This window comes from Euleptes europaea, chromosome 4 (genome assembly GCF_029931775.1).
Source record: "Euleptes europaea isolate rEulEur1 chromosome 4, rEulEur1.hap1, whole genome shotgun sequence".
Lineage (NCBI taxonomy): Eukaryota > Metazoa > Chordata > Lepidosauria > Squamata > Sphaerodactylidae > Euleptes > Euleptes europaea.
The window spans coordinates 73,002,027-73,016,640 of NC_079315.1; the positions used below are offsets into that span (position 1 = coordinate 73,002,027).

The 14,614-nt window shown below is 39.4% G+C and overlaps 1 protein-coding gene across 1 annotated transcript in view; it reads right to left on the minus strand.

The window, feature by feature from the left end:
• Positions 1-14,614, minus strand: part of FER (FER tyrosine kinase) — a 176,119-nt gene that overhangs the window by 139,411 nt on the left and 22,094 nt on the right. Inside the window, exons 8-9 of the mRNA XM_056847980.1 lie at positions 8,503-8,625; positions 7,294-7,483 (exon numbers count right to left, since the gene is read on the minus strand). Of these exons, the coding sequence (XP_056703958.1) occupies positions 7,294-7,483; positions 8,503-8,625 (313 nt within the window). The remainder of the gene's footprint in view (positions 1-7,293; positions 7,484-8,502; positions 8,626-14,614) is intronic.

Here is a 14,614-nt window from a genome sequence, read left to right on the forward strand (position 1 = left end):
TAACTTGCTTCTCTATGAAGCAGGAAAACAGAAGGTGCCCCAGCCAATTGGGCCAAAGAGATTATATGTTAGTGTCCCACTAAATATTATAGTGAGCTCAAAATCATCTTATTTTCTTCCATAACCTTAAATATCTTTTCATTTAACTTAAGCAAAGAGTTCAATTACCTAGGCTATTATATACCTTTTGAAATATACAGTTGACAGTTTCCAATGTATTTGCTACAGTAAATATTGTACCCAATGATGAGGTTAAATCAGATGACTATTTTTATAAAAATAGTCACCACATTAAAATGGAGATTAGTACTTCCAGTTACCACTTCCATCAAAACCACTTTAAAGAGCTCACTTTGGAGTCCTTTATTCAAAAATGCTTACACAAATGATTAAAAGCAACTTTGCAATTTAACATTTCTTTTTTTTCTCTGCTATTCATTATTACTACCAAATAGTTTCAATTTATTTTCTTTTAACAAAAGCATCATCGATATTCAGTATATAAATTAACTGAAACAGGCAAAGAATTGGAAGAACAGTTTATGAACTTGGAGCTTTTTTCTTGGAAAGGCGACATTAAAAATGCAGTTATCGTTGCATTTTAAATTGACACCTCGTAAATTCAAACATAATTTCTCTTCAACTTGCAATTTAAAAAATGTAATCCCATTGGGCAGGAGGAGAATGAAAGGGGAAAACAATCATTTCCGTAAGGATCTTAAAATTTCATTCTCCCATGCAATCATGAGTGAGCACAACAGAGTTAAACAGCAATTTCCTTTTCCCCACAGAGCACCTGTGCTGAAGGCTAACCTTAAAAAAAAACACCTATGAATACTTCATAAGAGAAGCTAAAAGACTGGATACATTTGAAAAATAACAGATTGTTGGACTTAGAAGGCTTTAACAATAGATATGGATGGCATGGTTACTATGGTATGATAAACTGAAAATACACAAGCTCTTTCAGCACCATGTCGTTAAATCTTCATTACTAAAAACTTGGCTTAGATATAAACATCTTTTGGAACTTAGAACACCATTATGGATTTCTACACAAGAGATGCTGACATTGAAACCACTGAGACCAGCACAATTTCTTACCTATCAGGATTTATTGGTATGGAAGGACAATAAATGTGCTTTAAAGGAATATAGTGAAATGAAGGAACAGATTACCTGGCTTCAATACCATCAGTTACAATCTGTATTTATACAAGATATGAGGCTAGGTTTTACAAAAGACAAATCACTTTTTCAACAAATGTTGTTAGATAACAATGAACATTTAATATCTAAGATTTACAAGATATTACTGACTTTATACACTGAACAAGACCTTGTTAAACCAACAATGATAACCTGGGCACAAACTTTGGGTCATGACATACATATGCACAAATGGGAAAGACTTTGGTCAAAGGATATGAAATATATATATTCACAATCTTTGAGAGAGAATATATATAAAATGATGTACCGATGGTATCTAACACCAAAGAAATTAGCCAAAATGTATGGAAATATGTCACCGAACTGCTGGAAATGTCAGAAACAAGTGGGTTCTTTTCATCATATTTGGTGGATATGCGAGAAGGCTAAGAACTATTGGGATATGATTTACAATGAACTAAGACTGATATTACAACAAAATATCCCTAAAACACCAGAAATGATGCTGTTGAGCATAATACCAGACACCATAGTGACCCAGAGACCTTTTTTGATGGAAAATGACGGATATACCAAATAAATCGGAGTAGATTGAAAAAATGATGGAATTAGTAGAAATGGCAAAACTTACGGCGTTGATAAATCAAAAAGATAACAATGAATTTGCAAAAGAATGGGAGCCATGGACAAATTATTGTAGAAATGAACTTAAGTGTGATATTAAGAAACATATTTTGATCTAATTCAGAGTGGATGTATTAGATATGGATGTTTTTGGTATAATTGAGTTAGATAAATAATACAAAGAGAGAGACAATGTTAAATAAGGGGTCAGAGGAGGGGAGAGGGGAAGTTAAAGAATTATACTTTTTGTTACGTGAACTGGAATGTATAATGATTTGGAAAAATAAAAAAAATATATTAAAAAAAAAAGTGAGGGGGCCAGGCACACCTGCCTGGGGAGGTTTTTCTATAACCATGGGTCTGCCGCTGAAAAGACCCTTCCTCGTGTACTCTCCAGACACGCTTCTTTGATCGATAAGTCAGTTGACGGCCTCTCCCTGTGATCTTAGTCCATGGGCAGAATGTATGGGAGAAGATGTTCCTGTCAGATACCCCCATCCCAAGCGATGTAGGGCTTTAAGGAAGCCCTCTGAGGAAGTGGGCTGTGATTCATAAAAACTCATATTGAAATAAATGTTGTTAGTCTTAAAAAAAAAAAAAAAACTTCATAAGAGAAAAAGTTGGCATTGGCTGACCCCAATATCAACATGTTAAAGTATTTAACAAACCAAGATGCCAACTTTGTTTCTATATACACTACTAGCCAATTCTGGTAAAATATCAGGTACACCACCTAAGACTCTTCCTCTTGCTCATCCCTCCAATGGGATATATTCCATCACGTGTTAACAATGTCCTTCTGCATTCTACATGGGACCACAGGTCAGTCAGTAAAAAGAGACAGATACAAATTGGGCATTAGAAATCAAAATAATCAGAAGCCAGTGAGAGAACTTTTCAACCTACTGGCACTCTGTTTCTGCTGTGAAAATGAAAATTCTTCAACAAAAGAAATGTACAGTGTTACAGAGCCTAACACCCTTAGCCATGTGAGCTCATCATTTTCCATATGTATTAAAGATTTCAAGAATTCTTGAAATCTAATACATATGGGGGGAAAGATGAGCCCAGAGGGCTCACCAGTATATTTTATATTGATACCTGGGAAATTCTAACAATTTTTTTGTCAACCTGCAATTTTTTAAAAAAAGGAATTCCATTATAAATAGAAAATGTAACCCCAAATGACCTTTTGTCCCATTTAAAGTGCAGAAGGACTTCGTTAACACACGATGATATTGGAGGATGAACTAGTGGAGAAGTCCTATTTTCTCTCTCTCTCTCTATATATATATATATATATATATGACTAGTTAAAACTAGTCGGGTTTGAGGTTAAATACTTCAACATTTGACTTTAACGTGGCTAATATGGCTAGCTATGTCAGACCAGAGTGAAACTGCTGAATTTCAAAAAAATTAAAAGCAGTGGTCTGGGTTTTCCAGGAAAGTTTTCCAGAAGATTTTCTGATTCAAATTCAAATATTTATAAGTTGGGAACAGAAGGTAAATATACTATGTACAAGCCTGGACTATGTACCAGCACTGAAGTTTATCCATGCTTATATCCCAGATGTAGCCCATCTTACATGACTTGCAGCACAACAGCCTTGACAATTATAGATAAACTGATCATATTTACATATACAGAGCAAAAGAAATCCCATTGAGAATATTGTTAAGAGTTTTTAACTACACTACCATCCTCCATGATATGAATGAAGACTTTGGATTTATCACTCATTGCAGACATTAACTATATTAGCAAAACCATGGAAGCCCTGCCCCCATTACATGCATTAATTAGCTTAATATAACTAGCAGTGGGTAGCAGTCTGTCTGAAGTAGTAGAAAAGGGCAAGAGTCCAGTAGCACCTTAAAGACTAACAAAAATATTTTCTGGTAGGGTATGAGCTTTTGTGAGGTATCTGAAGAAGTGAGCTGTGGCTCACGAAAGCTCATACCCTACCAGAAAATATTTTTGTTAGTCTTTAAGGTGCTACTGGTCTCTTGCCCTTTTTTAATATAACTAGATAATGGTCTCTGCATTTTTTCTGAGATTAGCCCAATAAACGTTAGCCTACTCTGGAACCATTTAAGAATTATTCTTGTCCACTCTTTCTCCTAGTAAATTCAAAGTTATACATTTAACCCTAATTTATCCAAGCACCAACACAATGTGCACATAGTGTTGCACATTAAATGATTAGGAGGTGACAGGGATACTATTTTCTCATTGTAATTTTCAATGTCATCTCTTCACTTGCACTCTGTTACCCCATACACAAAAACGGAAATCAAAAGACTTTCAGCCATCGCCCCTGTAATGCAGGAAGTATCACCCAGAAGATGAACTGCGACTATGTGCCTTCCCTGAAAACATAGCATTCCAAGGCATTTATACAACCAAGTTATCTGTGGTATCCTTGACATGTTTGTAATGGCCTATGGCTAAATGCAAATAAAGCTATTACTTACTATACAATCAAGTCATCTACTCGCTGAAATTTTAGCATCCCATTGGATAGCCCAGGTTGTCTAAGTTTAGGCCAGTCTAAGCAACTTGAACAGGACTAGTTTACCCTTCAGTTCTTTAAGCACTGCACCCCTTTTCCACCCTTTGCCATGTTATACCTAAATTACACTGCAAGCTACCCAGAAGAGGCTCTCATCAAAGCTGTTCATCTGCTAAAATACATCTGATTCTGTACAAATACATAATAATAGAAGAAGATCACGATGGGTGTCTGTCTGTAACAGTAGAACAAAGCAAGAGTCCAGTAGCACCTTAAAGACAAACAAAATTTCTGGCAGGGTATGAGCTTTCTTAAGTCACAGCTCACTTCTTCAGATAACAGAGGAATGCATGCAAATCTGGCACCTAGGAAAAAGAATAACAGGGGAGAGGAGTGGAGGAAGCAGCAGTATCTAAAAAGAATATATCATATGCCTGTCTGAGAACACAAGTATATTATATAGGCCATGGGGCCAAACACTTACTTTAGCAAATATATGATCTCATATGAGACAAAGAAACCATAGAGTCGCTCCCCAAAATCCATGTAACTGTGCTATAGATAGACACTTATAACAGAGCATCACCCCCCAAACAACACTAATTTTCTTTTCACAAAAACAAAACATACTCTTAATAATATCTAATGAATCCTTACCCACTTACCAATATTCTGACAATAACAGTTATGAGTTGAGCCCTTTTCATCTTTCTGTTTGCTGTAAAACACAGCTTTATCCCCCTCGACTAAAAAATAGTTTTAATAAGCCTTTCATCTTATTTTTGTTTAATACATCCTTGAAAGATGTCAAGGGGATGGGGTGTAGGTTTTGTTGGTTTTCTAAAATGTGAATATATAATGAAAAGTACTGCAACCAGCCTTCATCGATAATGTAGTGACAATTCTGTGAGCATTCGATAATACATAAATATTCTAAACAAAAAATATAAAGACATAAGAATATAAATAAAAATATTATAAATAAATATGAATATAAATGAAAAATATTATAAATAAATATAAATACTGCTATCAGCCAAATAATGCCAGGTTCTATCCAAATGTATGATGATCTCAATTTTAAAATCACAAATATAAATGAAGGATGACAATGGAGATGGTGAAGGGCTTAAGTCTCAACTTATCCCACATTTCCAACATTCTTTCTACTATGGGGTAAGCAACTAGGATTGGGAGGTTCTTGAATAAAAGAATTTTTGGCACAATCATTACCTTGATGCTAGTCATTTTCCTGAACCAGAAAATTTTGTAGCTTTAACCAACTTTACAAATCCCTCTTGGTTTTACTCCACAGTTTTACATATTTTCAAAGAGGTCTGCTTCAGATGAACTTAGCCAGATACTAAGAGCACATTTCTGAGTTGGTGGGGAGGGAGTCATTTGGGCAGTGTGACCCTGCGCTAGCGTAAGTTCCCACATCACGGTAGAAGGGGAACTTACACTGGCATGGGGGCATTCCCACCAGTGCCTGGGCACTGTGGAGCTGCATGGGGCTCCCCCACCGGCGCAACCGTTCTGGGAACTAAATCCCAGAAGAGACCTGCAGTGCTGGTATGGGGGGTGTTCCCAGAGGCAGAGCTGACTTTAGTCAACTTTCTAACCCCTTCCAGCCTGGGAACACCCCTCGCAGCTGCAGCAGGGCTACGACACCTTTTTTGGTGTTGCAGCCCCGCTGTTTTCAATGGGGGCATTTTCCCCATTTTCACAGATCTACCCCACCCCACCCAGGAATGGACAGTTAGTCTCTTATTGGGCTTGTAGTCCACTTAATACAAAATACAGAAGCAATGTCTTCTCTTGTGGTCATCCCCATGATTAAAGCTAAGCTAACCCTTCTGTTTTAGACTCATTCTGTATCCAAAGGTTTTGCTAAACTCTTGTATACTCTTTTTTGCATAGTCTATTAAACCCCTCGGCTACAGAGACAAATACAATAATAAATAACTGTCATGCTAACAGCCTAACTCACCATGTAGACCAACAGTCCCTGGCCAGCAGCAAACATACAGGGAATGAAGGCAGACACCTTCTGTGTATTGTAATCCTGCACCTAGTAATCAGGGGTATGCCAACACAAGTTTACATTTGTTGTTACCAGAGCTAATGCTCTTTAATGCTCTGACTGCTGAGGTTTGGACTGAAGAAAAAGCCACTCATCTAGCCTCAAATCTCAGCACATTTTTATGTCATACAGGCGACACACCCTGACTTTATTTTTAGTCCCATTTCCAACGTATTTTACATTGTTAGTTCCTCTGGAGCTTAAGGAGTCACTGGGGGTACGATTAGATGATGTTTTCCCTCAAACCTAATTAATCCTCTTACCTGAACTCTTAACTTTAAATCAGATATTCTTAAAACTTACAGTATCTAGCTAGGGTGGAACTGGGAAAAGAGGATTAGGGTGGGGGGGGGGAATCAATGTTCTACCAATGCACATCCCACCAATGCATACCCCCCTTCACCCAATTCAAATTGGCCCCATTTCTGGATGACATAAACTTGTATGGGCTTAATAAGGCACACTTCTTCTACTTCTCTGTCCCCACCTATTTATCTTTTTTCCTGCCTCCTAACTGGCACTCAACTACCTTCTATATTCAGTGCTTGCTAAAAGACAATGAATGAGCTCAGTCCTTATCAAATCATGAATGAGGGGGTATTACTTTAACTCAAAAACTAGTATTTTTCCTTGTTCCTGTGGAGTCCCTGACATCATCTGGGGGTAGCCGCATTTTAGTGCCCTGATGACAGAAGACAGTTTGTGATTAGAGGGCATTACAGAACAATCTACCATCCATGATTTTTAACCAATTTTCAAACAACCCATAAGAAGGGACAATATTCAACAAAGGAATAAAACACAGCATTAAGTAACATAATCCAGGATTAATCACGAATGTTCGCAAATCCATAATGCTACAACTTTATGACATAGAATAATAAGTATAGGATTTACCATAGAAGTGACTGATCTGGCATCCTCCTCATAATTTACAACAGGTGGGGGCTCTTTCCCATCATTTTCTTGAACTTTTTGTTCTAGAAGTTCTTTCTGGGCAGCAAACTTGACTTCAGTGCATCTCAATTGCTGAACTGTTTGCTTCAGTTCTTCTAGTGCCTGCTTCTGACTGAGTAGAAGCACAACACTGAAAAGAAGACAACAAAGTTAGCTCTGAAAAGAAGTGGGTAGCATTTTTGTCAAAACAATGCAGTAGAACACACCTTTAATGTATTTTTCTCACAAATGCCTGTCAGAGAATACCTCAAAATCTTTATTTGTAACACAAACTTCAACTGTGTAGAACAACTGTTACAAAAATATTGGTATTCGTTTGGTGTTTTCCTGTGTAAGTTTAAATAATTAGAAAAACATGCTAACCCATTCTACCTAAGGGAAGCTCTTTCGGAATAGGATACAAGCAGCACATTTGTTCCAGGTGGGGTGTGGAGATTCCTTGTGACAGGAGTATAAGAATACTTTGGCTCAAGTGTGTACTTAGTAATAAAAGATGGAAAAGTACGGAGAGTGAACAAGGAGAAGAGTTCAGAAAGTTTGATGACCACCATGCAGAAGAGTTAAAGGTAGGGGTTAGCATGTATGTACTGATACTACATTGGGAAAGGGAAAGAAAGTAGACATGACATAGTAGATGTCACTAATTGGATGTGTGAGGGACAAAAAGACAGGAAGAGTGATATAACTACCAGGATACAGGCAGGTTTCTGGCACAGGACTGGTTTCACCCTTGGTGAAAGGCAAGCTTGTAAAACAGCTAAGGAAAGTGGGTTCTCAAATTCCCCTTAACAGGCTTAAAGCAGATGTGACTGCAAGCACCCAGAAGTTTTACCTTTAATGACCAACTTGGGACAGGGGCATCAGCATATTTTGATTCTGTTTTCTGTGGTCTGACCTGTACACCTCTTAATTCCAGTATATTCATCCAACAAGAGGCACTATTTTCTATCAATCATTACAAATGCACAAAGGTAAAACCTATTTTGGTTCTTATCAAATTAATAAAATTCTGAGAATTTCAACAAGAAGCATAACAAGTTAAAAGGCCCCATTTTGGCATGCTTACATACAGACACTTACAGGTTTCACATACCAAATGCAATCATGGTATAGTATAATTTCAAGCTTTAACATCTTTCCAGTACTCACTCCGATTTCCTTTCACAGATCTTTGAAGATTCCTCAATCTTTTTTTCTAGTTCCAACACAAGCTCCTCCTTGTTTAGAAGTGTCTGCTGCGTCTGAATCAGTTCTTCTACTACAGTTTTCAACCTATGGTTTCAATTGAAAGAATCTATATATGCCTTGATCACAAATATGCTTTGAGTACATTTAGCATGTCTTTTTCCATTTCTCTGAATAGAGTCTAATATGTAAGAGATAGTAACTTATAATATAGAGCTATTTCCAATTTTGTCTATGCCCACTTACATTATTTAAATGCTAGGTTCCTAAAAGTATCAAGTCACCTGCAAGAACCTTTGAACAGTAACGCTACTACATTCCCAGGAAGCATTAATATGCTAATATTGAAAGAGAAATAGAAATTTGTTCTGATTAGAACATGATATTCGTAATATAGCTCACATTTTTCATTCACAATGATATAATAAGATGCCAGGTTGAACAAGATATATAAGCACTCTCCTTTTAACACAGGGAATGCTCAAGCCTTCTTGTCCATAGCCTTATTACATTCATTCATATACAGGTAAATTAATCTACAGCAGTTGGGGCATTTAAATTACTACAAAATAAAACTGTTATTTAGAAACAGTATTTTTTCCAGCAGCAGTAAAAGCTAAAATAATCCAATAATACTCAATAAAAAGTACTGCATGTTTGAAACATTCTGTCACCAGCAAATGTTTGATTATCAGATTCAAGCTGATAAATCTAAACTACAGTCCAAGAATAAGTGGTTTGTACGGTAACTGTAACAGAAATGTCATTTAAGATATCTCACAGAAATGAAAGGGCTTGAAAGTTCACTAGGTCAACCAACTGCACTAAGATGAGACTCATCACATCCAGACAATTTAAACATATATACCTCATCGTACATTACTTTACAAACCTGAATAATCTTTCAGTCCTGAACAAAGTTGAGTAGCACAGAACAGATTACTTTACTATATTCATTCAGTTATTTGACTCCATTTCCCTCTAGTTCTGCCATTCATGACAGATAATTATCAATAACAAATACCATTTCCAGAAAACAAAACATGATATCACTTCCATTTTGCAGGCATTCCATTGGCTGCCCATCAATTACCAGGCTCAGTTCAAGGTACTGAAATCACATACAAAGCCCTTCATGGCCTTGGCCTAGGTTGCCAAGTCTAACTCAGAAAACATTTGGAAATTTTCAGGCCGGCACTTAGCAATTATGTGATGTCACTTCGTGCTATCATGTCTTGTGAAGTCACTTCCAGGTTACATCCCTGAACACACCTCTTCCCATGATATCACTGCTGGGTCACAGACCCAAGCCCACCTTAATGTGATGTCAATTTTAGGTCACCCCTCCCCAAACAAAACCCTGCCCCTTCCTGTGAGGTCACTTCCTCCTTTCAAAATTCATTTTCTCCTGTAGCTGTCTAAATTCACTCTCAAACTAGTGTGTTTATTGCATTTGTTCCTTGAAGGAAGGGTGGAGTTTAAATGAGGAAAACAGCTACAATTTGTAGCCCATTCGTGCTAACAAGTCATTGGATTTGCTTTGATATGATGGTTGAGTTGGGGACTATGAAAGCAGGGTGCACAGGTTGGGTCTGGGTCTGTTTTCCCCTCTTTCCATCTATACTCCCAGCACAGAGAGCTTGCAGGACTACTCTTTATTGTCTGGCAAGGCTTGTATGCTTTAAACAGTAGCATAACTGGCAGAAATTCTAGAAATACAGTTTCTTAAGCCCCTGAATATGTTGGCAAAACCTTTGTGGGCTGGATTTCAGCCTATCACAAAATTGATTGCCCTGGGGGAAGACCAGAAAAAGAGCAAGTTAGGAATCAGGTACCTGAGTCTGCTAACAACAAATATTCATTCCACTCCTCTACAAGGCCTACATATAAACATTTCATCTCAATATACTGAACTCATGGGACATCTTTAACAATTTTACTGTGTTGGGGAGAGAGTAACACTTAACGTTGAAAAGAAGATTGATAAATTCTAGGGATACCAAATAGGAGATATTTTATAAATATTGTCCAGACAATTTATAATTGTGTCATAAATACATTTTAAACTTTGCAGAATGACCTTTTCAATGGGCAATTCGCGGAGTTGGAACATGAGACTGCACATGGCAAGCAGATGTAAAAGATCTAAGTGACAGCCAGGTGATTGGTGGTGTCACATGACAGCTCAATGACTGAGCAGAAAAACTGGCTTGTACTGGACTGAGCTAGATAGTCCTGGAGACAAGGCAGCCAACAGTTGATTGGCTGAGAGACTATGCCAGATATGTATATAGGTGTGTTATATATGTATTGGGTTGTGGGTTGTGGAGGATTGATGACCAAGCGGAGCATTCTGTCACTGTGAATAAAAGAGCACTTTTGTATTACGTGCTGAGTCTTCTGTACTTACTCGCCTGTAGAGCTGCAACGCTTTCTAACATACGCCAACAGGGCTATGGGCCCAGAACAGCTCAACTGCGCTACATCCTGGAGGTTCTGAACAGAGGTACTATCTGTGGAACAAGGGCTGTAGTGAGCAGAAGGCGAGTGGATGTCTGAGGTTGAGTCAGACGGAGCAGAGGAGGTGCCCAGCAGGTCTGCCAGCAGCAGTGCGTCCGAGGCGGAGGAGGAGAGCGACACAGAGCAGGAGCAGCAGGGAGCGGGAGAAATTATGGCTCAAGCTGCAATGTCCTTGCTTGTGGAGAAGCTCACTTCTACCAACTACAATGTGTGGGCGTTACGTATGCAACACTACCTTAAAAGAGAGGCACTGTGGATTTATGTCTCCAACCCCCCGGATCCTGAGACGCCGCAGGACGTGGTGAAAGATGAGAAGGCACGTGGCTGACGACCAGCTTGTCCATGTGACGGGAGCTTTGAAAGCGAAAGCAGCCTGGAACTCATTATCTCAGGTCTACGTACAAAAAACATCTGGCTCTTTGATAGCCATAACGAGGCGTTTGTACAGAACTTTTCTCTTGCCGTCAGTTCCTGTGAGAAACCATATAAATGAACTGACTGAATGTTTCCAAATGCTGGAACAGAGGGGGAAGTCTCTACAGGAGGATGATAAAGTTTATATACTCCTGAGCTCTCTGTCTGAGCAGTATAATATGTTAATTACTGCTCTGGAGTCGGTTGAAATTGATAAGCTGACTCTACAATATGTTATTGGCAGAATTTTGGAACACGAGAAGAGATTGCTTGCAACAAATCCTGAGAAGCCTGCCAAGCCGGAGGGAAACCTGCCAAGCCGGGAGACGCAGAGGTTTGCCGGCGGAGAGAGGAATGCGGAGCAGAGAAAGCCGGGTGATTTACAGCAACACGTGGCTCTGAAGGTCAGACGTTGCTACATCTGCAAGGCAACAAATCACTTAAAGCGCGACTGCCCAGAAGCAAGGAAGAAAAGCCGAAGGGACCAGTCGTCACGTGAGTTTGTGAGCGGTCAGAAGGCATCATTGGTGCTGACTGAGCACAGTGACACAGCCGGTGTCTGGATTTTAGACTCTGGTGCGTCACAGACCATTTGCCGGCATCAGGAACTTTTAAAAGACACACGGGACTCAAGTTTGCCGCATGTAAGCCTCGCTGATGGAAGGAATTCTGAGGTGACACGTGAGGGGAGTGTGTGGTTCCCAGCTTTGAACTATACATTTAAAAAGGTGCTATGTGTCCCTGAACTAGAGAACAATTTGTTAAGTGTAAGTGCCCTTGACAGGGCTGGATATACTGTAACATTTACAGACAAGGCTTGTAAGATATCCAAAGGTGGGAAAGTGCTTCTTACAGGGAAAATGTGTAATAATGTGTATGTGGTAGAAAATAGGCATGTGGAGGCAAAAATGATAACTAATAAGAGCCCCCATGACAATTGCATACATCTGCTACATAGAAGGTTGGCTCATGCAAATTATGAGACCATAAAGAAAACACTAGCCTTACTGGGGAAGGAAAAAGTTAAAGAGTGTGGGAACTACCTGGATTGTGAGGTATGCAAAAGTTCCAAATCTAAGGCTTACCCAGTGGCTAAGCATAGTGAGAGACTCTCAGACACTGCACTAAAGGTAGTGCATGCAGATGTCATAGGCCCCTACAGGGAGAGTCACTCAGGTAACCATTACGCGTTGATTCTGGTGGATGACTGCACCAGATTCTCATGGGTGTATCCTTTGAAAAAGAAGTCACAGGTGTTTGAAACATTTAAGTATTGGGCCAAAAGAGTACAGAAACAGCTTAAATGTATCTTGGATTCTCTACAAACAGATTTTGGGGGAGAATTCATGTCAAATGAGTTTAAGAAATGGTTGCAGGTGCAGGGTGTGAGGCACAGGGTTGCCAACGTGGCGGTGCCAGCAGAAAATGGTGTTGCTGAGCGACATGGGGGAATGCTACAAACAAAAATGTATTCCATGTTGCAGGATGCAGGGTTGCCAATGACATACTGGGCAGAAGCAATCAAGGCCGCCTCCTATGTTTCCAACAGGATCTGGACCAGGTCCATAAATGACATACCTTATAGGGTTTTGTACCAGAGGGATCCTAGCTTAGGTTACCTCAGAGTGTTTGGTACAAAAGCCTGGGTTGATGTGCCAATATCCAAGAGAAGGAAAGGAGGAGCGAGAGCTAAGAAACTAACCTTCCTTGGGTATCAGTCTGGCATGAAATCATACAGGTTTGCTGATGAGCATAATTCTCTCAGCTACAGCAGAGCTGCGAATTTTTGTGAGGGTAATAACTGGGCCAGAATTCATGGACAGGAGGAGCCAAAGGAAATTGGGCTACCATTGACAGATCTCTCACAGGATGCAGTTGGGGTGAAGCAGGAGGGATCTCCTCAGAGGGCTTCATCACCAAGGGCTGAAGAGGGGAGGCAGATTCCTAGGGTGTCAAGCAGGAGCACTAAAGGAATTCCCCCAGAGAGGTATGGTTTTGAGACCACTGATGTCAATCATGTGCAGGTCAAAGAACCAAAGAGTTTTCAGGAGGTAATGGCTTTGGAAAGCAGGGAAAAGGAGGCCTGGCTAGAAGCCATGCAAACTGAGTTTTGATTCACTGAAAGAGAATAAGGTATTCTCTGTAACAAAACTGCCAGCTCAGAGAAAAGCCATAGGGTGCAGATGGCTTTACAAAGTCAAACAGTGTCCAGAAGGGAAGATACTCCGTAAGGCCAGGCTTGTGGCTAAGGGTTATTCCCAAGTTGAAGGGCAAGACTTTGATGAATTATTTGCTCCCACTGTGAAGGCTGATACTATAAGAGCTGCATTGTGTAAAGCTGTCAGAGATAACATGTTAGTGCACCATTTTGACTTCACCACTGCATATTTGAATGCAACAATAAGTGAAGAGATATATATGGAGCAGATCCCTGGGTTTGAATGCAAGGGTAAACAGGGAGTACTAAAATTGCATAAGGCTCTGTATGGATTAAAGCAGAGTGCACGTGCATGGTCCCAATGCATTAGTGAAGCATTGGCAAATCTTGGGTTTAAGCAAGGTGTTGCTGATCCTTGTATGTTTACCAAATGTGTAAAGGGCTCTGACTGTGTTTTATTTTTGTATGTCGATGATCTTTGTTTGTTGTGTCATACAAAGGAACAACTAAACTGGTTTAAGGAGGCAACTGGAAAACTGTTTAAAATGAAGCATCTTGGTGACATTCAAAATTATCTGGGGGTAGAAATTACCAGGAACCCAGAAGGATATTTTGAGTTGTGCCAGGAGAAAAAGATTGAACAGCTCCTAGAAAAATTTAAAATGACAGAAGCAAAAAGCACTGAGACTCCCATGACAACAGGGTATGTGAAAGAGGTGGATGATAAGGTATTCCATGACAAAAATCAATACCAATCGTTGGTGGGTTCATTGTTATATCTGTCATGTTGGACAAGACCAGACATTTGTATGGCAGTACATTTGCTTTGCCAGAAATGTGCATGCCCATACATGAAAGACTGGAATGCAGCAAAAAGGGTGCTGCGATACTTAAAAGGCTCAGCTTCAGCCAGGTTGTGTTTAAAGGCTGATGCAGAGGAAACAATCACAGTGTATAGTGACTCCAGTTGGGGAGATAGAGAAG